This window comes from Ascaphus truei, chromosome 6 (genome assembly GCF_040206685.1).
Source record: "Ascaphus truei isolate aAscTru1 chromosome 6, aAscTru1.hap1, whole genome shotgun sequence".
NCBI classification, from domain to species: Eukaryota; Metazoa; Chordata; class Amphibia; order Anura; family Ascaphidae; genus Ascaphus; species Ascaphus truei.
In genome coordinates this window covers 107582894-107606068 of record NC_134488.1, presented here as the reverse complement: position 1 = coordinate 107606068, position 23175 = coordinate 107582894, and the positions used below count along the sequence as shown (strand labels likewise).

Genomic DNA, 23175 nt, shown 5'->3' with positions numbered 1-23175 from the left:
TCTCGGGAAGCAGGGGGTCCCCGGAGCTGAAATTAATGTTGACTATTATCTTTGAGGATCTTGAGGAAATAGGAGAAACTGAGATGTTTCACATCAAACTATTATATGTTGACGTTACCATCCTATTCTATTTAAATGAAGGTAACAAATAATATGGTACAGTACTTACTGCTTTCTGTAGCCCAGGAATTTCCCCACAGCCTGAAACACCATGCTGGCCACTGCTGCCACTGCCCAGAATGGTGGCAGAGGAAAGGACTTCTTCTCTTGCTCTCTTGGACCAGACACCTGCAGATGAATTTGAAGAACTCTGTTAGGTGCCATTACATGATGTGCTTTAAACACAGGGTGAGGGAAATCCTGCATTGTCAGACACATTACCAGTCCGAATTCTGTGCACCATAGACCAGTGATTCCCAACCAGGGTTCCTGGGGCTCCTTGAAGCAGTCTCAGGGGTTCCTCCTATAGACCACAGACACCCCCCCCCTAGGGGTGGGATTTTTTGGTATGTATTTTGTAGGGTGGATGGAGAGAGAGTGGGGTAATTGACGGAAGGTAGGGGCGAGTGAGAGAAGAGAGGGGTCAGGAGGGAGTGAGGAAAAGAGAGAGTAAAAGTGAGACGCAAGGGATAAATACATGGGAGGGGGGAGAGTTATTGAGATGGATGGGAGAGAAATACATGGGCAGAGGGTGGGAAATAGAGGTGGCTCTTGAGGTGTGAAATGTTGTGACTGACCCCTGTCGAACCTAATATGTGTCAGCCAGATAGGGGTTCCCTGAGATTTTTCGAAATACTTCAAGGGTTCCTCCAAACAAAAAAGGTTGGAAATCACTGCCATAGACCTTTTAACCTTATTACAAATACTCTATGTGGTTCTCCCGGAAAACAATTGTGTGTCCCATTTATTTAGCAAAAGACAAGAAATCCCTGATGCACATCTTATATCAGGGGTGCGCAAATTTTCCCTGCTGCGCCCCCCCTTCCTGCTATGCCTCCCTGCTCGCGCCCCCTCCTTACCTTGTCTTCGGAGTCAAATGACGCCATGGTGACGCGTCCCCAAAGACTAGGTAAGGGACGTTGCAGAGGTCTCACGCGATCCCCCGACATTTAATTTAAATGCCTTGGGAAAAGAGCGCGGGGCCTCTGCAACTGCTGCGCCCCCCTGGAAAATCTCCCGCGCTCCCCAGTTTGCGCACCTCTGCCTTAAGCGATTCGCTGGACTTTTATTCTCAAGTAATTAACATTTGTAACATATTGTATATTGCCCCTAAGCACTTTGTTCTCCAGCTTCTGAGGTTACCACGGTAACCTTTGGACTGCACTGGGCTCTGGGGAGAGCTCCATTTCTACCTCCCGGACACTTCACATTCAAAATGCTTATATCTCCTGAACAGAGCGTCCGATTTTTCAAATAAAAACAGCGTTGCAATGGACAAGAAGAAATATTTTAACATGAGTACAAAAAATATGCACAAATAAAATGGCGATCCGCGTCGGCTCCTACTTTAAAATATATTTAAGGAATAGGTAAGGTAACACGGGAGAACATTTGACCTGTTTATATGGCCTAATGACCCAGCACTACCTACTTCTGTATTTCCCATAGTACAATGAGGCCGTCAGTGCATACACTATCCAAATAAGCACACATTCTCTTTAGTGGCCAAAGGTCGTTTAATATAGGAAAGAGCTTATTTTTAGTAAACTAGCACCGCTGACAAGCAAAACAATTCTCGTCTGCAAAATAATGCTGTGGATGTGTATTTACTACATGTAAATACAGGGGAAAGTAAATACAGCTCAAAGCTTCATCGTTCTATTAAAACTATGTAATACCTTTTACCTTTTAAGATCTCACATTTTCCATAAAACATGAAATCCACACCATTACGCCGGTGCAATTGCACCAAATTATTTATATTGTGCATTATGCAAGAGGTGTTGAAAGTATGGAGAACTTAATTGGCTAAGTACTGTACCTCAAAGCAGCTTTGTAAGTTTGTTACCAAAAGTGAAGATATCCACTAAAACTCGATGTTTTTTTTACATGTACATGTATTTTGAACACCATATTTAATGTGTAATTAATCTCACTGAATGCTCCCTGCTATTCCATGTAATGTCCTATCAGGTTGCAGCCCCAAAGAGCCTTCCTTCCATTACGAATATCAATATCCTTAGAAGAGTATGTGAAGACACATGTTGCAGGTAGCGGGTGATGGGCTATCCCGATATGGGGTCAATTCTATATTGAACAAAGAAGCCATTTGGGCCGAAAATCCCTATTGACTTCAATTTGTTATTTTCGTCTGTAACCGGCCCCTTCCGGTATGTATAATTTACCCCTCTGGGTTCTATGGCTCGTATTTGCACTGTTAGATGCAAAAAAAATTAACATGTGGCAAAAATAAGGCAAAATGGAGTCAGCCCGTCTATAACAGGGGTGCTCCCACTGCAGTGCTCAAGACCCCCCAATTGGTTTTAAAGATAACAAAGATTATACTGTGGTGCTCTGGAGATGGCTTGTATTGCAAATGTAGTCAGGTATTGAAATCATTGGGATAAAGATATGTGGTCACTTTGCCCCTTACACCTACCCTGGTCCTGTAAGGAGAGTAGTAATCTTACCTCCTGCGAGGAACCTGGGCCATTGGTGTTCCGTCTGCTGGGTGGGGGAATCCGCTGTGAGGGTGGCAGTGGGGAGCTCCTGTGAACCCCAAAGTGGGGGCTTCCAAGGCCGGAAAAAATGTGGCAAGCAGGAGGGGGAATCTGGGGCAGGCTGGCTGTACAGAACCGGGAATAGCACGGGAACCCAGGTAAGTGAACAATTATCAAATGCTTTTATTCAAGCAGACAGTCTGCTTATTCAAGCAGACTGTCCAAGCAGACAGTCTCCCACGCGTTTCGCCCCTAAGTGGCGCTTTCTCAAGGAGTTTTGTATATGTCGGAATATAAATACTGTGTATTTTTTCATCTAACCTGGGTTCCCGTGCTATTCCCGGTTCTGTATAGCCGGCGGGCTCTTGTTCCACATTCCTCCTTCTGCCTTCCACAGGGTTTAAGGATATTCCAGCTTCTGCTGAAGCTGGGATATCCTTAAAACCCGACCTGTTGGGACTGCAGTTGAGCCCCCCTGGTCTATAATATCCTTAACATAAGCAACATTGCACAGTTGACTGCTGACCATAATGTTGGAGGATCTCTACTCACTTGCGCACACTGTCAGAGTGATAGCTACAGCAGGGGGCGGGCGGGCTGAACACTTATGGATATTGTGGGCGGGCTGGTTGAAAAATCTATAGTTCAGTGCTGAGCACTTTAGGCTAATGCTAATTTCTTTAACCCCTGCACTGACAGGGGAGCCAGTTACACATTGCAGAGCAATGCACTGCTGGCTTATTTGGCAGCAAATGGGTTAAAGGACAGGGTTAGCTTTGTGGGCCGCCTCAGTAGTGAGATACTCGGCATCATTATACCGTGCAATGAGAAGCAATGCGGCTTTAAGTGACAGTACATTTTCCTTAGCAGAGGAAGATTGATGGTGTGCGTTGATGCATAATTCAAATAATTTATACAACTGAGTTTTTTAATTTCCAGAAGGAAATATCCCTCTCCCCACCCAAGCAGAAATTGCACGAGCAGTCAATCGCATGTAACAATTCATTCCGTTCAGAAGATTAGTAGGGCATTGACTAGGAACCCTGCAATATGATCTAATTTATTCCTGATCCCAATTAGAATCAGACACAAATAGGGGGGTTGTGTGACATTTATGGAACAGTAACCTTTCAAGGGCACATCACTGAGAGATTTTTTCACGCCTTTATGATAGACCGGTTCACCCTCGTTTCCCTCCCTCACCACATCCTGTTCACACCCAATGCTCCAACAGCCTCACATCAGTAATGTACATTACTGTATACTCCCTCATTGTTTACCTAGGGTAATACTGAGCCGGTGCGCTGATAAGGTCATTGCTTCTTTTCACACACCATGCACTTGATTTTCTAAATACTTACAAGAGATGTCACTAATAGTGTGTGTGTGTGCGTGTGTGTGTGTGTGTATATATACAGTGTTCGACAAACCTATACATTTGCTCGCCCCGGGCGAGTGGATTTAACCCCCGGGTGAGTAAATATTGGCCCAAGCAGCACACGTTTGGTACTAGGTGGCGAGTAGATTTTTTGGTGATTTGTCAACCACTGTATATATATATATATTTTCTTCTACAATGCTGGCTGGGTACTCAGTGCGTACTAGAACAGGGGCGTGCAACTCCAGTCTTCAAGGGCCACCACCAGGTCATGCCTAATAATGACTGGGACACTGATTGAGCCACCTGTGCTGAAGCAGGGATATCTTTAAAACCTGACCTATTGGTGGTCCTAGAGGACTGAAGTTGCCAACCCCTGTACTAGAATGTACAGGAACTACATAGCCCTTCACAGAAGAGCTTCTAAGTTATGGCACATAGTGATAAAGTGACTTGTTCCTGTTTGTAGGTAATGTGTCCCAAACAGGTATTTTTTTCCCCCCAAAATCAGCTTGCTTACATTTAAAGCAAAAAAAAAAAAAAAGTTTTTCCTGCTCCTCTGAGAACCATCATTTAAAAGTTGCTTCTATAGATCCATTTCACATTATCACCCTATCTGTTTATTACATATGTAACATATGCATTTTATTTAGTGCTGCAGTTACTACGCAGTGCTGTTCCATAAGGCCTCGGATATAGCACAGGCGCGCGCGAGTGACGAAGCGCATGGCCTGTGCGAGAAGCGATCCGTGGCCTGTAGCATTGCGGGAGGCGTGGTGAGGGCGTGCCGGAGGCGTGCCCGTGACATCACGTGAGAGGTTCGTCCTCATTAGTCGAACCGTGCACATGGCAAAATCGAAAAAATTGGCCGCCCTGTCGCTCTCGCGCATGCGCGCTCTATGGCCGTCCTCATTGAGGTACAGCCTTTTGTTTGCGGCGCACGGGACATCGCTCGCGCTGTCGCAAGCACTATGGACGCGGCCTAAGCCACCTGGTGCCAGAAGACATCTTCCAGCCATTCACCTAAATGGGACATACGGTGTATCCTGGAAAAGCCCCACTTAGTTAATATTGATCCTAATGTCTAATCAGAATATTTCCATGACGAGCTTTGATGCAGACCTGACATCTGCCTCTCTTCTGTCACCCACACACGTCTAGTCAAATGGCATTAAACACAGACACGTAATAATCAGACTGATGTGTAAAATGTAGGCAGTTATTATGGGGAAAAAATGTAATAAAAGCGCAATGTTCCGGGCTTAAAGAGGCAATCCAAGCGGCAAAAATATATATTTGTTTTAATATATGCAGTCTTTGATCACCTTTATTGAAAACGAATTTCCTAAGCTGCCAATCGGTTAGTTCTTACGTGATCGATTAGCAAAGATCCTGCTTCCCAGGGTTCACTAAATAGTTGCCTTCCAGTTTCAATCAATCCTTCAGTCAGTGTAACTCAGCAGCTACAATGTATTCTTATATTGCTAAGTACAACAGAACTTAGTACAATATTACTAAGGTAACATTATATATTGTTACAGTTTGCAGCTCAAACTGCTGGGAACATTGGCAACAAATGATCACAAACAGGAAAGTGTTGCAAAGATGTTGCACTGCTGGGGAGGTGGGCTAAAGCCTGCTATAGAAATCAAAAGATGCCGAGTATATTAAAACTAATTGAAAATGGCATTGAGTTGAATTTTAAAAAAATATAGTAAGTTTTATCTAATACTACAGAACTTATTTAAAAAAAAATTAAAAAAAACCCGCCCATGTAGACTATTGCATGGATTTCTCCTTTAAGAAGTAGTATCTTGGCGGTAATGTAACTGTTTTTGGCGTGGGCTGAACCTGCTCACCTCTTCCTGTGACCTTGGGCAACGCGTTCTATCTCCCTGTGCCCACAGACATCTCATAATAACTAACATTTCTGAAACGTCTTTAAGGCGCAATCCAACTAGTAACCCAGCGAGAAAGTTCCCTGTCTCACTTGTTTGAAAATCATGTTTTATTTTTGTTTGTTTGTTTGTTTGTTTTTTACGCCGCCAAGATGTAAACTTTACTATTATTTCATGACTTTCTCCAGGTCAAACTGCAAACTTTGCTCAAGCAGTGACATAGGTCTCCCATTAATGCAATGCCTGAATCAAGTTGGATATGTACATGTGGCCTTTGCTACAAATCATTGCAATGTAGAACTCTGAGGCATTAGAGCTGATCATCTTTGGCCTGTGTGTGCAGTCTGCACATGTGGCAGCTGTATTTCTGTATTTGAACAATATCAGCACTGTCCACGTAAAAAAAAAAAAAAAAACCCAGCTATGACCCCAGTAAATGTGGAGCTCATACGTCTAGAAGAAAATAATTGTATGTATGTATATCTTAATTTATATAGCACCCACAGCTGTACTCGGCGCTTTACTAGAGAGACAATACAGTACAGGGAATTATAGTACAATAAGTGCCACAAATAGGATCAGACAGTAGGAAAGGAAATCCCTGCCCCGGAGAGCTTACAATCTAAGTGTGTACACATATGTCCCACCTGTGATACTACGCTGCAGTAGAAAAAGGATGTGGTCTGACAGGCCTATTAAGGTCAAAGGGAATAAGTCAGACATTGAGGGGGTTATTTACTAAAGTCTCCCGACTGCAAACTGGAGCAAAACCCTGTACAAGGGATCTCCACCAGATGTATCACAGGAACAGTGCTTTCTGTGGCATACTCTTTCTTAGATAAATATGCGGCTGCTTTTGTTTTTAACTGATTTTCGCCCCCGTTTGGCAGCCAGAGAACTATAGTAAATAGACCCATCAGACAGATAGAATCCTATGTTACTTCTAAACCCATCCATGGCCAGGTCTACAGATTTTACATCAAATCCGCACAGCTATTTCCTAAGTGACATTTCATGTTTCAGCTATACAAACAAAAACAGAAAGAAAGCAGTTGCTCCTTTGTCTCTCTCTCTCTACTGTATATGATCTCCACACTACTGAAACAAGGTTTGCACTACAGGGCTGTGTGCATTAGGAAGTATAATTGTACATAAGTCATTGTTGGTGAATCCCAGCTTTTGCCAATGGAGCAGGAGATGCTTTGTGGTCCCAGGCAGACCCGCCAGGGTGGTTGGAATCTCGTACAGGTAAGAGCTCATCCCTCTCTTCCTGCTTCCTGTTCCAACCTGTCCCAGGGCCTCAGGTGAACATCTGCGGGGGCCAGGGGTATCGCAAGAAACCTGGTGCAATTGTTGGGCACGAATGTTTCTCCAGGTGTAGCAAAGAAAAAAAAAAACCCTATTGATTTCAGTGGGATTTTTTGGGGGGTTTGATACAGAATTGCACCACTTTTGCCTTGATACATATGGACCTGCGAGTGCAAATCGTCACACACTCAACACCAACGAAAAATGTAACAAAGTAAATGGTAAGTAAACTCACCTCAAGACTTGTGGCAGCTTTCCTTCGGTATGGTGTTTGGATCCCACTCTGTAAACTCACTCCGTAAGCTCTCTCCCCTTCTGTTGTGTCCCTTTATAACACTGCACAGACTCAAACTACAACTTCTAAAGGTTCGGAAAACACAGTGGCAGACAAAAGAGGGAGAACCTGCTGAACCAGAGCCTGTAACAGCCCAGTCTGCCCATGCTCTCCTCCCCCTTCCCATCCAACTAGTCCAGCCTCAACCTGCCTGCTAATACTGGGCTTATTCACTGCACACAGCCTATCACAAGACCAGGAACACAAGAGAAGGAGGGATCGTTCTTTAGCAACCAAGGAAGCATTATGTCACCTTCCACATAGACAACCCCCCATCACATGAATTCCCTGTGCTGTTAACCCTGCCAGGCTTGTCATAGGAAGAGGAAATTAATGGAAAGAGTAGGTGCAGGGTATCAACTTCTTTCTATAGTGTATTCTAAACAAGAAAATGCTATTTCCGTGTGTTGTGCGTATATTATGTATATAGTATATATATACATATACAGGCAGTCCTCGGGTATCCGACACAATGTGTTACTCAAAATGGCGTGGGATAGCGAAACGTTGTAAAGCGAAACACGTTTTCCCATAGGGACACTGTTTAAATGAAAGGTTCCGTTCCTGAAGGCATTTTTGACACTAAAATACACCAAATATTTTATGCAGGCAATAAGATATGCAGCACACACATATATTATATAGTGTATATACTGTATTATATATATAATATAACATAATAAATAATATATAGTATAATATAATATTATATAGTATAATATAATATATATATGCTATTACGACGCTTTGCAACGTTGTTTATGTGTATGTGTGTATATACACATATACACATAAACAACGTTGCAAAGCGTCGTAAGAGAGTTGGATTAGCCGTTTTGGCGTTGTAAAAATGAATATAGGTATGCATTGCACAGCGTTGGATAAGCCATTCGTTGTAAAACGAAGCGTTGTAAAACAAGGACTGCCTGTATGTATATTATTGTTTATTTATAAAGCACAGTGGCGGATTTGCCATTACACAGGCCCCGCTCTCTTCCTGCTCTCTTCCCCACTGATTGCCGGGGGAGAGCGTAAGACCTCTGTAAAGTTCTTACCTTCGTGCCGCGCTCGTCCTTCTGCAGCGTCCCTGCATTAAATGACGCTGCAACGTCACATAGCGTCGCGTTGCTGTGTCAAATGACACGCGACGTTTCATTGCCAGCCATGTGACGTTGGCAACGCGACACCTTGTAACGCTGCAGCGTCATTTGACACCGCGACACTGAAGGAGGAGGGCGGCGCTGCAGGAGGAGGCGGCACTAAGGTAAGTGCCAATAGGTGGCGCGTTTTTAAATCCGCTACTGATAAAGCACCAACGTATTCCGCAGCGCAGTACAATGGGGGAACAGAATTATATCAATTATATAAACAGATCGGCATACCAAATAAAGACGAACCGATACCTGTAATCAGGGCCCTGCTCGTATATTCCTAGTTTGGTGTCCGGACTTTTTCGCGCTCACACTAGTTACCTCTTGCCGCTTGTGGTTAGTGTCCATTCCCCTCATTGTGTTTTTTTACCGAGTTTTTCCAGATGCTTTTATTTGAAAGTATTTTTGGACTATCTTGGTTTATGTATGGCTACTATGCTCTGACAGAGCTAGGATTGGGTCTTTTACCCTATATTGCGATTGTTTATATACAGTATTTATATGTTGGTACATTTATGTTAAATGTTATGTTTTTTATTTATTTATTTTATTTATTTATTTCTAAAATATTTTACCAGGAAGTAATACATTGAGCGTTACCTCTCGTTTTCAAGTATGTCCTGGGCACAGAGTTAAGACAAATAATACATGGTTACAAATACAGTTACATAAATGAACAGGGTATACATTATATACAAGACATTGCATGCACAGTTAAAGATAATATATATTATGTGCGTATGAAACAGTTACAGACCAGATTAAAATGTGAGACAGCCTTAGATTTGAAAGAACTTAAACTGGTGGTGGATGTGAGAGTCTCTGGTAGACTGTTCCAGTTTTGGGGTGCATGGTAAGAGAAGGAGGAACGGCCGGATACTTTGTTGAGCCTTGGGACCATGAACAGTCTCTTGGTGTCTGATCTCAGATGATAGGTGCTGCATGTGGTAGGGGTGAGGAGCTTGTTCAGGTAGCTGGGTAGCTTGCCCATAAAGAATTTGAAGGCAAGACAGGAAAGGTGAACTTTGCGCCTAGACTCGAGTGATGACCAATCTAGTTCTTTGAGCATTTCGCAGTGATGTGTGTTGTAGTTGCATTGGAGAACAAAACGACAAATTGAATTGTAGAGGGTGTCAAGTTTGCTAAGGTGGGTTTGAGGTGCCGAGCCATATACTATGTATCCATAATCAATAATTGGCATTAGCATCTGCTGTGCGATACGCTTTCTGACCAGGAGACTTAGGGAGGATTTGTTCCTGCAAAGTACCCCTAGTTTGGCATAGGTCTTGGTTGTCAGGGCATCAATGTGCATCCTGAATGTTAAGTGGGAGTCAAAACTTAAGCCCAGGTATTTAAAAATAGTGACAGGGGTTAGGGTGGTGTTAGCGTTGGTTCTAATCTGGAGCTCAGTCGCTGGAAGCTTTAAAAATTTAGTCTTGGTCCCAAATACCATTGTTACAGTCTTGTCAGTGTTTAAAAACAGTTTGTTTTGGGAAATCCAGTTTTCGAGTCTCAAAACGTTAGATTGAAGTATGAGTATTTGCCTTTATTAGTGTATTATGTATATTATTTGTTGTGATATATACATTCTTAATGGTCTTTTGACCAGTTATTTATGGTATTAAAATTAAAATGATTTTATATCTAATCCGTGGTGCGCTTTGTGTGCATTGTTTTTTTGGCGTATACATAAGGGTTGAAGTGTGATTGTGCTTGGGGGTTCAGTGTAGCACTATGTTTATAATTGAGAATTGTATTGTTCCCCTTTGTATTTAAAAAAATAATGCTCTTGTTTTGTAAATCCTAAATATAAGTGTGTGCGCGTGTGTATATGTATAGTATAATTCATCCATTGTTCAAAGAAGAAGACACAGCATATCGCAGGTAAGTGATCAAAAAGCGTATTGAAATAAATTGAACACAGTTGGACAGAAACATTGGATTTTTTTCCATCACACTTTTTTTGGTCACTTACCTGCGATATGCTGTATCTTCTTCTTTGAACAATGGGTTTGGGTGAACTATACTCTTATTTATGTTCTATGATGTGCGCAGTCGCCAATAAGTTTGAAACATTATGTATATGTGTATATATATATATAGAGAGAGAGTTTTTGTCACTTTTTTTACCCACCATAACTTAACTAAGTGTATGTATGTATGTATGTATGTATATATACATATATACATACATACACACACACACATTTCAGTGTGTGTGTGTGTGTGATTTATTTTATATATATATATATATATATATATATAATAAATCACACACACACACACACACACACTGAAATGTATGTGTGTGTATGTATGTATATATGACATGAGTGTTACAGCAGATTAACAGCAGCACATACTGTACATATGCACACAAGTTAGCACACCTGTTCTCACAGTCACGCATACAGACAGCCTGACACACAGTAATGTCACACTTGTACACATACAGTACATATGTAAACACAGCGTACAGACTGATTGCATAAGCAACCCCATTCCTAAATGTACAATCACTACGAGTCACAAAGTAACTTTGGGAAGTGGAAAGCACTGCAACCATAAAACATATATTATTGTTCGTGTTTCCCGGGAGGAAAGCTCTCTACAAATCCAACATATATACACCTTATATAGATATGAGTTCTTTTTGCAATAATTTTACTTGATTTTTTTAAGGGGAAAACATAAAAACAATCGGTGAAACGGTTAAACTGTAAACACGTATCGCAAGCAGGGGATACACATCAGCAGGAAGAGGAAATACTGGTGTTTAACTCCCTAGTTGCCAGAGGGGTTTGCAACATATTATTTTGCAATATATTGCAAGTTCTCCTAGTACTGAAGCAACAGTCCAAGTTGCCCCCCCCCCTTCCTTTTAATACGTGCATCAATACAATCCACACAATGATAAGTAATTAGCTAAGTTGCTAATCGATCCGTTCTGTGATCGATCGGCGAAGTGTCGGCTCAGGGGTTCACTAAATGGCTGTCAGTGCTGCAGAAGAGGACCAAAGATGCAAAGTTCTTTGGGGAAGATCATGTGACCAGGCAGTGACTAGATACAATTGGTGCACTGCTAGAGAGTGAGGACAGGGCTCAAAAAAGGGGTGTGCCAGAGCCTGTTTCAGAAGAGGAAGGGGATGTGACTTTGTAAATGGTTGCTATAGAAACAAAAAATGCTTGTTACATTATAATACATAAAAAGTGTCGTTCAGTGTTTTTTTTTTTTAAATCCAAGTATTTTCTCATAGCACAGAACTAATTTTTTTTATTATTTTTTTTAAAGCACACATATAGGATATTGTTTGGTCTGCAGCTTTAAGACACTGACCTTTGAAGTGAAATGCTATGGTTCAAGACATACTGCCAGCTCAATGCGAGTTTGGGCACATCACTCCATCTCCTTGTGCATCACATACTATAGCAGGGATTTGTCATGAGTTTATTTTCCTATGTACAGTGCTGTGTTCAGATATATCATTGTATACAGTGAATCCATTGGACTTCACCTCCCCATGAGCCTTATTTACTAAGCGGTGCTGTTCCATAGGAGACCTCCTGGGGCCTGAAGACACCCGAGGTCATGTTTACTAAGCAATCTTCTCCCGTAAGACACAATGGCCTTTGAGTCATCAAATGCCATTAAAACGGAGTTAATATCGCACTCGGTCAAAAAAATAATAGCAGTTATCGGGGGCCACTACTGCAATTTGATCAAAAGTCAACAAGATTGTGGTAATATTTTACCGGATGCAATATTTGAAGTAGAGTCGCGATGCGGTAATTAACACAACCGATAATAAGCAGTTAATTACTGTGATAACATGGGGGAGGGTAATGTACTATTTCTACTATAGGGCTGTGTAATATAAATTATTACATAATCCTATGGTAGAAAATACATTGATCCCTTTGATGCCTGAGACTACCAAGGTATAATCTACCTCTCTCTACCCCTATCTAAAGCCGTCTCCCGCCTTAAACCCTTCTCACTGATTGCCCCACACCTCTGGAATGCCCTTACCCTCAATACCCGACTAGCACCCTCTCTATCCACCTTTAAGACCCATCTTAAATCCCACCTCCTTATCGAAGCATATGGGTAGCTCGTGGCTGATACTATACAACTCAAACCTCGATCTTGGCCCCTTGCAGACACACTCACCATAACACCTTCCTACTGTCTCTGTACGTTATTCCTACTTAGCACTTAGATTGTAAGCTCTTCGGGCAGGGACTCCCTTTTCCTATTACTTTTATGTTTGAAGCGCTTATTCCCATTATGTGTTATTAATATTACGTGACATGTATTACTGCTGTGACGCGCTATGTACTCAGATGTCGCTATATAAATAAAGATATATATACCACAACAATAAGGGGAAGGGAACCCGCAGAGGGGTAAAAGAAGAAAGTCCCTTAATCAATGCACATCCACTATGGAGTCATATAATAGGCTATCAATATAGCTGTAAATGGGCTAAAGGCCCTAAGGAATGACACTTGAATGTAGCTACAGATGTTGATAAAAAGATCACCGATGCATAGAGGGAAAGCAGTGATGCTGCATGGTAAGTGAGTGGGTTAAACATAAACGTTATTCAATACTGAGTGATGACAGAGGATGCACAAGTAGCAATAACTACAACCGATAGTCAGTAACTACGGTACAACAATAGAAATGAAAGCTGTAGTCCAGGTGACAGAATAGCACCCCCACTTGTAGATGTGCATGGGGGGGGGGGGGTCACCATAGGGCCATAAATTGCCTGCTGATGGATAGTGCAGCCAATCAGGAGGAGGTGTCAGGAGCCTGGGTGGGGGGCCCAGAAGAGGAGGAAACGGCATGGAGCGGAGAGAAAGGTGTGTGTGTGTCGAGTACGTCGCACCTTTCACCATTGTGTCCAGTATTTTTGGAGAAGCCGCATGGCACCCCTAACTTTGTGCTGAGCGGTGGGCTCCTCTATGTTTAGTTTTGACACATACCACAGGCAGCAAAGATATTCATATTGAAGTTAAACTGTACTTCCCTACCCTCATTGGCTACCTAAGTGGCTAACAAAGTATTGCCATGCAATGCTTTACTAACCGCTAAGGCAAACAAGGGGTTAAACCTCTAACCACACCCCTTCCACTAACACCCTCCTCCCTTTGGAGTCTTAACCACCCTCTAAGGCTGAGTCCATAGAAGGCACGTCTGTGCTGAGCCGTGCGGACGCTCCGCGCTGAGCCCCTGCATCCTCCATGAGGATGTCTTTAGAGGGGGCTCACGCGAGCGTCCGCAGGCGTGCTGAGGCGCTGGATTTTTCAGCCGACAGCCAAACTGTTTTCCAGAGCGCTGTCGGCTGAAAACATCCAATCAGCGCGGAGCAGCGTCAACGTCACGGCGCCGTGACGTCGGCGCCGTGACGTTGACGTTGGTGCGTCGCGGGCGATTGGCCCAGCGACGTCACTGCCCCGCCTCCCTCAGTCTCCCCCCACCTCCCGATCGCGCCCGCTGGCTCGCCTGCATGGGCATGAAATCGCGCAGATTTCAGCAGGCGAGCCTCAGCGTCAGCGCACCTCAGCCCTGCTACCCCCTCTATGGCCCCAGCCTAAAACGCTTGACTAAAGTCAAAGTTGCATTGTTTGTTTGGGTGGAAGATCTTTACCCCTAAAAATGGACATGCTACAATCTATAGTAATGCTGAGCACTCAATACATATCTGATCTCTAATGCAAAATAAATATCTAAATATATACGTTTATAATCCAGGAGCCATCACATGGTGCGCCCGGATGCCGGAATCGGTAGTAGAGGGGACTCATTTTCCCTTTCGATAGTGTCGTCTACTCCATCGGAACGCCCTGTCCAATCACCCCCCGGAAAGTGATCAAGTCGCCATGACGTACCAGGCACTGTAAAGGTTAAAATAGAAAATGTAGGTGTCTATTTAAAGAGGCAGTCCATGCTTTTTTTTTTTTTTTTTAACACCTACGATTGAAGCAGGGGGTCTCCGGAGCTGTACCCCATTAATTTCAGCTACTCGGACCCCCTGCTTCCGGAGGTAGGTACCTCCATTGTAGATGCCAGTACCTGTTCTGCTCGGCTACCAGGAATCACGTAAGGGCCGCTGTTAAAAGCTCCCACGCCCGGCTGGTCATGAGGGTGCCGTGAAGTCATCAGGTTCAGCTTCCTATTGGCCAGCGTGACGCGGGAGCTTTAAACTTTAAAGCCCACCCCTACAGAGGTAAGTATCTCCGGAAGCAGGAGGTCCATGAAGCTGAAATTAATAGGGTATGTTTAAAACCTGACCTGTTAGCGGTTCTTGAGGACTAGAGTTGGGAACCCTTGCTCTTAAGAATGATATGAGTACCTGTGCACTCTGTGGTGACCAATAACAGTCTTTAGAGCTGGTGCTGAGAGGGTCTGTGCAGGGATACTTCTGCTGCACATGGACTAATAAATGTCCGTACGCCACATCTCACAACATCACTGATATCCATTCAGAACAAGCATCTTGCTACATTTATTGTGGAGACAGACAAAAAGAGAGAGCACGGCATTGGGGGGAGAGGGGGCGAGGGACTCTAATCCCCTTAGACAGGTGTATCCACTTTCACCGTCGCCCGACGGAGGGGCGTGGACCCTAGAAACATTTTGCTATCTTTATTTTTCTCCATAATAAATGTCACAAGGTGCTTATTCTAAATTAATGTCAGTGTGGGGACATTTACTGCTCTAGAATGACCAGTTACTGCAGGGGTTCTCAACGCCTGTCCTCAAGGTCCCACAACAGGTCTGGTTTTCAGGATATCCCAGCTTCAGCACAGGTGGCTCAACCAGTGGCTCAGTCGAAGACTGAGCCACTGGTTGAGCCACCTGTGCTGAAGCTGGGATATCCTGTGCCTTATTCTGAAAACCTGACCTGTTGGGGGGGGGAAGGGGTCTTGAGGACTACGTCTGAGTTACTGTAATACGAATGAAGTATAACTTATAAACAAAAGGGGACCCGTAGTAATCCCATATTAATGTCAGAGGGGTGCTGCCAAGCAGCTGTTTTCTTTAAACAGAGCAGGTAATATGGCTTTGTCCACAGCTGCGATCTCCCTTCCCCCTTTGCAGACGCCTGGTGTTTGCACAGCTTTCCAGTAATAACTAGCTGCGAAAGGACGAGCTAGTTCCAGTCTTGCAATACACACGAGCAAACAGTTTGAACAGCCTGCTAACAGCCGGCTCAGGCTGGATTTAAGGCTCAAAACAATTTGGGGTAAAAAGTGTCAAGAATGTGAAAAGAGTAATTTGAACGCAGCGTGTATTTGTTTGTTTCATGCGCATAGTTTTTTTTTTTCCCATTGTGTCAAATCTTTTTCCATTGAAGTCAATGCAAAATGAACTGCACAAACAGGATATAGGAGTTAGGTGAGGGTGTGTACAGGCACACAAGCTTTCACACTTCTCCTTTGTAACTAGGACTCGTGTGTATTGGCTCACATATGCAACAGTCATAACTGTACGGGAAGAGATATACATATACTGTATATGTATTGGAACATGGGCAGAGAGGCAGGGAGGACATTGCAAAAAATGATGATAGTGTGTGAGTTTGATAGTTGATAGTTTCTTTTTTTCCCTTTTCCAATCTCTGTTTAAGTTATATAATCCTTTGTAAACCAGTATCGCTGACCTGAGGAAGAGAGGAGAACTCTCGAAAGCTTGTCCTATGACATAAATTGTTAGTCCAAATAAAAAAAGGTATCACCTAATACTGAAGAACTCATTTATCCTGCACTATCGCAACTGGACTAACACGGCTATTTCCATCTTTACTGGCAATGCATCTTAACCTAGGCTGTGCTCAAAGCTGTGAAATGCAGCAAGCTTAAGCTTATAGGGGACCATGTTAAATGGTTTTGAAGCAAAAGGTGGCACTGTGTGCTCATTTGCATGTCATTTCCCAGAATCCCTTTCTGCAGTGGAAGTGCTGGGTGATAATGGTGAAAGGCAGGGTTGCAGACCTGTCTAAGACATGCAAATGAGCATACAGTACTATTTCCAGTTGATATATATATATATATACACTTTTGAAATGTCAGTTTTTAATTTGAGATGACAGTCATAGCACAAAGATAAATGAAGGCATTGTGAAGTGCGCTCTTAAATGCAGAATAATCCACTTGGATCTCAATGTCCTCTCCTTGTTAACAAGTCACTTTAACTAGGATTAAGATTCTGACAGTGTCCCATCCCATATATACTAAGTGCTGCTGAGCAATCAGACACCTTCCAGCACTGCAAGACACCTTACGGCCCATTTACTTGAAAGGGGCGGAAGTTGTTTCCCGTGCCAGGTGGGGTTTTATGGCATGGGCACCTCTCCGTAAATATGCACCGATATTATATGATTGACAGATGCTCATACAGCCTTATATTATTTAAGATGGAGCAAAGACATTTTCTTTGTACAGTATGACTATTTTCTTTATTGATACCAGAAGTGGTATGAAGTCCAGTTTCCCAAAATCATTGCAACAGACTTTTGCAATTTACCTTTTGGACGATTAGTTTTATCTTCTTTTTTTTTTTTGGACAGTAGTTACTTGGCAAAGTCCTGCTGGTTGCACTATTTGCTGACAGCTCCTCTGTGCAAACTGTTCTCATATGGATTACCACATTCAAAGCTCATATTCCCACCACATACAACAGAAAGTGAGTTTGCTGTCTCCTAGAAGTCCAAGAATACAAACTGCACAGTCCTGTCTAAATAACCGGATCATCAAGAATGCAAAGAGAACACCTCCAATAGTGACTAGGTGTAGCCTCCTTTCAACACATCATGCCAAATAATTGATATTATATATATTAAAAAAAATGGAATACCTAAGTTAAAACAAATCAGATCATTATCCAGATTTAAACTGGACTATATTTTACATATAATCAAGTTTCGTACTTTGATTCAACCAGGAGTGTCCCAGCATCCTCTGATCTTGAGAGATTGATTTTGTTTTAATCTCACTTCCCCAGCTTTTGACAGCAGCCAGAAATGGACAATGAGGGTCATTTTTTTATTAATAATAATAGCATGTTTTACGTAGCGCTTTCAGAGACATTTTGCAGGAACAAGTCCCTGCACCGTGGAGATTAAAATTTATGTTTTGGTGCCTGAGGCACAGGGAGATAAAGGGACTTGCCCAAGGTCACACTTGCCCAAGCTGACACCGGGAATTGATCCAGGTTCCCCAGCTTCAAACTCAGTGTCTTTACTCACTGAGCGCGCGCGCGTGTGCGTGTTGTTAGCCGAGCTTAATAATCAAAAACAAATAGACGATACCGTTCTGTGGCTAACGAAATGCTTTTATTTGTGCAAGCTTTCCAGATACACTGATCTCTTCTTGTTACAATGCAATATATATATATATATATATATATATATATATATATATATATATATATTAAACAATTATTTAATAAGTATTGCTTTGGGGCTCTGAATGAACTGTTGCACGCTTTGTTGAGAGTATTTACATTTTCGGACATATTTTGCCACAGCAGATTTTTGTGTCTTAAATAAGTGTATCGTTTTTCTATAATAAACATGGACCCTAGCAGATATATTAATTAATATATTATGCATATTTTCTGGGTGGTGGCAGCATATATATATGATTGCAATTGAGTAAGGGGTTAATATTAACTCATTGAAAGTACCTTGTGCAGGAGAAAGGTGAGCGTGTGCATTAACCCTGGTTGCATATCTAATTCACGTGCTCACATGTGTGCTGTTCGTGACAGATGGTATATGGGGACGGATTGAGGGGAGATATTGTTCATTTGAGGGACTTTTTGCAAAGGTGAAAAGTGGGCCAGCTAGAGCTGAGTATTAACAGGTCACGTGCTCTCAGGTGTACCGAAAGTGACAAGTAAGTATGTGAATTAAAGTGTTTCGAAATTAATTTGTCGTGCCAAAAACCTGGTGTGGGTGGGGCTGCCTGAGGAAAGATTGGTAAACACTGATCTAGGATATGGAATCGCAGAGGACTTGGAGAAAATGGTATTAACTGTTGAATTTTTGTGAAACTTGCTCCACATGAAAATGACATTTCACAGGCCGGGTAAATATTGACTAGAGTCGGGTGAACCAGTCTAAATTACTTTCCTGGAATTTCCTGCGTTTTCCATTCAACATCCGTTCCGCGGTATAAAATCCGCCCACGGATGGTTCCAGTTTCAATCCGCCCGGATGAATCCAAAACCGCCATTGGGTACAACCCGCCGGCGGATTTTAAGAATCCAACCCACGGATGGATGGTCTGTGTTAAAAAAAAATCTTGAAACGGCGAATTGCCATTTTTGAGACAGTTTCGCGGGAACCGAAGGAACCGGATGATCTGAGGCAGATCCAAACACATTTACCCATCTCTAGTATTAACAAGATCCTTTTTGTGGGTTACAGCATTTAGCAAGCAGCAGACATTGCTACCACAAATGTTCAACTAAATGGAGCTTTAGTCTTTTTTGGTGGGGTGATGGCTTTACAGCATATTGTATAAGGGTTGATGTAGCAGCTCCTAAAGCTTTCCTTTCTTTTGTCTCCCCAGAATTGTTTCAGCCTTTGTTCGGTATTTTCGTACATCATTAACAAAAGCGACCGTTGAATAGATGAACATGGTACTAAAGTCAGGGCTTGCGTCTCTGCTAGAGAGGTTACTGTGCATGCGATGTCTTGTATATAATGTAAAACCCTGTTCACTTATGTAACTATGTATTTGTAACCATGTATTCTTTGTCATCTTAACTTTGTCCACATTTAAAAGTACAACCATTATCTGCTTTCATTAGAATTGTGATCTAAGAAAATGTGTAAAATGAATGAATTTGCAACCCTTTTTGCAATAAATATTTCTTATTGGAATTATGGTATCACGCTAGATCAGAAAAATGCATCTTTTCCAATGGAAAGACGTGTTTCCGTGTTGAACTCACCGTTCTTGTATCATCAGATTGTGCAAAAACAGCAGTGTAGGCGGGGGATGGGGGTGCGGACGTGCAAATCTGTGCAATATGCACATTTTGCATGCAAATGAAGAAATCTTGCAAAATGAAGTATTCATATGGTATTAATTAAGATGCAAGGTTGCAATTGACACAGAGAATCTCGCCAAGAGTTCTCACCTTGGGAAAGAGAGATTAAGTATAAAGCTATATTTGTTTATCACCCCAAGTTGAATAAGTCTCTCTCTCACCAAAATCCTCGATCTCGGGACAAAGACATATCCCCTCAAAGAGAACACGAAAATGTGTGACGCAGAGGTGCATGCAAATGAGAGTTATTTTGTAGCAATAAGTCTACATATATATATATTTTTATGAATATGGCAAGAAATTCAGATATTTACCACATCCAACTGCGTCTTGTTTTTGGGGGCGATTTTGCATTCCAAGGTCTTGCCGTTTAATGAGCAGCCCCCACAATCTCACTCTTAGAACGTGATTCGTTGCAGAACGTTACAGCACTGCACAGCCTTATTGTGCCTTCAAAAACATACTGTAATGCCCTTAAGTCCTGAAGAACAAAAGGGATCAATATAACAGCTACAAAGTGACCCTGAACTTATCCGCCTGTGGCTGGATCTTCCTCTCTTTCTTTGTACAGTTGCAATCCTGGTGCATTTTATTGCCTGCCACCCAGGATGAGATAACGTTCCCCTAGGGGGGGAGACACTGTCTTGAAACCTGAACAAATTAAAGAGAGAATAGTTAAGAAGAGAAAGGAATGTACTGTATCTGCAGTGTACCTGGAATGAGGAGAGACGGGAGAACAGGTCTGGTACATATGAAAAGGCAGTCACACGCAAATAAAAATAGTCATTATTATTATTATTTTATTTTTATGTCGAAAAGGACGAGTAAGCACACAGCGCACCGGGGGTTAATAAAGAATCACGCAACACTGTGCATAAATCACAATGAATATAAATGAATATCCAGAAGAGGAACTAATGTCACCATCTGTTTCAATGAGGCTCAAAAAAGAGACAACAAACTATATATAAAAATAATGTAAAACAAATATAATCACTGCGCTTCTCCATGGAAGGAGCATGAAGCTAGTGAAGGAAATGGCCATACAAATGTGCAAAACAGAAAGTGAATCCCTGCGCTTCTCCCATAGGGATAGCAATCAATATACAGCAGCGGCAGCTCTTATTCGAGCAAATGCCGCTGGCTGAATGAGGCTGGGAAGCGGGTAGCCGCGGCGCGTGGCGGCGCACTGTGACGTCACGGTCACAAGCGCGCCCGGCTTCCCCGTCTTCCCCGGCTTCCCCAGGCTTCCCCGACACCCCTGGAGTTCAAATCTAGGTAAGCGGGGGTGCGGGGAAGCAGAGGGGCAGAGTAGAAGCCGGGTTCGGGGTGTCTTTGGGGGGGTAATTGCGCGCGATGTGGAGGGGGGGTGCGTGGGGGAAACGTGGCGGCGCGCGTTTCTGACTGGCGGCAGCTGGGGTAGATCCCGGCATGCCGCCGGCATTTACTTTAATAAAGTATGTCGCTACTGTATATATATTCCCCATTGATTGCTATCCCTATGGGAGAAGCGCAGGGATTCACTTTCTGTTTTATATATAAAAATATATCACAGCATTTATTACATAAATAAATACCTATTAAAACCAGAGACATAACATAAAACACAGACAAAGCTCAGTTTTTAGCACATCTAGTGAGACTCATACACGGTACAGTGCCTAAATATATATGGATAAATATCTAATAAGTAAATGGTCTTTTAGTTTGACATTTTTGGCCAAAATTGTTGTAAGCCCCTGAGCCAACGCCAAGGCAGACCACATATCAGGGGTCCCTAACGCTAATATAAATTCTTAATAACCTGTTTAATAACAGGAAGAATGATTTATAGTAAATCTGTCAATATTAGCTGCAAAGTTCTGTCTGACTGAAGCTTTTATTAACCTGTACATTACCAGGAAAAGCACTCTGTATTAGAGATGTCACAGCCAAACTGCAAGCAGGCAAGTTCCCCTGAGTGGAAGATGCTATGGAGTGAGCCCATAACCATTTAAATGTGGGAGGGGGTGAGCTTAAATTAAGTAGGAGGTTGCCAACCTCCAATCAGCCATGACTAGCTGGACAAGAATTGTAAAACATACTGGACACCTAACAAGCTCCTATTAAACCCCCAAAATACCCACAACATATATATAAGCATATGAGTGTCAGAGGAGTGCTACTGAGCATGGCAATATGCATTAAAACCAGAGACATAACATAAAACACAGACAAAGCTCAGTTTTTAGCACATCTAGTGAGACTCATACACGGTACAGTGCCTAAATATATATGGATAAATATCTAATAAGTAAATGGTCTTTTAGTTTGACATTTTTGGCCAAAATTGTTGTAAGCCCCTGAGCCAACGCCAAGGCAGACCACATATCAGGGGTCCCTAACGCTAATATATCAGGGGCTTACAACAATTTTGGCCAAAAATGTCAAACTAAAAGACCATTTACTTATTAGATATTTATCCATATATATTTAGGCACTGTACCGTGTATGAGTCTCACTAGATGTGCTAAAAACTGAGCTTTGTCTGTGTTTTATGTTATGTCTCTGGTTTTAATGCATATTGCCATGCTCAGTAGCACTCCTCTGACACTCATATGCTTATATATATGTTGTGGGTATTTTGGGGGTTTAATAGGAGCTTGTTAGGTGTCCAGTATGTTTTACAATTCTTGTCCAGCTAGTCATGGCTGATTGGAGGTTGGCAACCTCCTACTTAATTTAAGCTCACCCCCTCCCACATTTAAATGGTTATGGGCTCACTCCATAGCATCTTCCACTCAGGGGAACTTGCCTGCTTGCAGTTTGGCTTTGACATCTCTAATACAGAGTGCTTTTCCTGGTAATGTACAGGTTAATAAAAGCTTCAGTCAGACAGAACTTTGCAGCTAATATTGACAGATTTACTATAAATCATTCTTCCTGTTATTAAACAGGTTATTAAGAATTTATATTAGCGTTAGGGACCCCTGATATGTGGTCTGCCTTGGCGTTGGCTCAGGGGCTTACAACAATTTTGGCCAAAAATGTCAAACTAAAAGACCATTTACTTATTAGATATTTATCCATATATATTTAGGCACTGTACCGTGTATGAGTCTCACTAGATGTGCTAAAAACTGAGCTTTGTCTGTGTTTTATGTTATGTCTCTGGTTTTAATGCATATTGCCATGCTCAGTAGCACTCCTCTGACACTCATATGCTTATATATATGTTGTGGGTATTTTGGGGGTTTAATAGGAGCTTGTTAGGTGTCCAGTATGTTTTATAAATAAATACCTAAAATAAATAAATAAACAACACTATCAATTAATATGTCTAATGGTGTAACCACTAGCATAACATAACTTAATTTCCACAAATAATAACTGCAG

The 23175-nt window shown here is 42.3% G+C and overlaps 1 protein-coding gene across 4 annotated transcripts in view; it reads right to left on the bottom strand.

Annotated features, from left to right (window-relative positions):
* The window catches only part of LOC142497619 (MOB kinase activator 2-like), a 32598-nt gene extending 12315 nt beyond the window's left edge, over positions 1–20283 (bottom strand). For 2 of the 4 annotated variants that reach the window (XM_075605658.1, XM_075605657.1), the window contains exons 1-3: positions 20115–20283; positions 14478–14633; positions 170–288 (exon numbers count right to left, since the gene is read on the bottom strand). In XM_075605658.1, coding sequence (XP_075461773.1) covers positions 170–288; positions 14478–14543 — 185 coding nt within the window. In that variant the 5' untranslated portion in view covers positions 14544–14633; positions 20115–20283. Of the gene's footprint in view, positions 1–169; positions 289–7479; positions 7726–14477; positions 14634–20114 lie in introns of those variants that run through there. The other 2 variants (XM_075605659.1, XM_075605660.1) reach the window with 2 other exon arrangements.
* Between the last annotated feature and the right edge of the window lie 2892 nt (positions 20284–23175).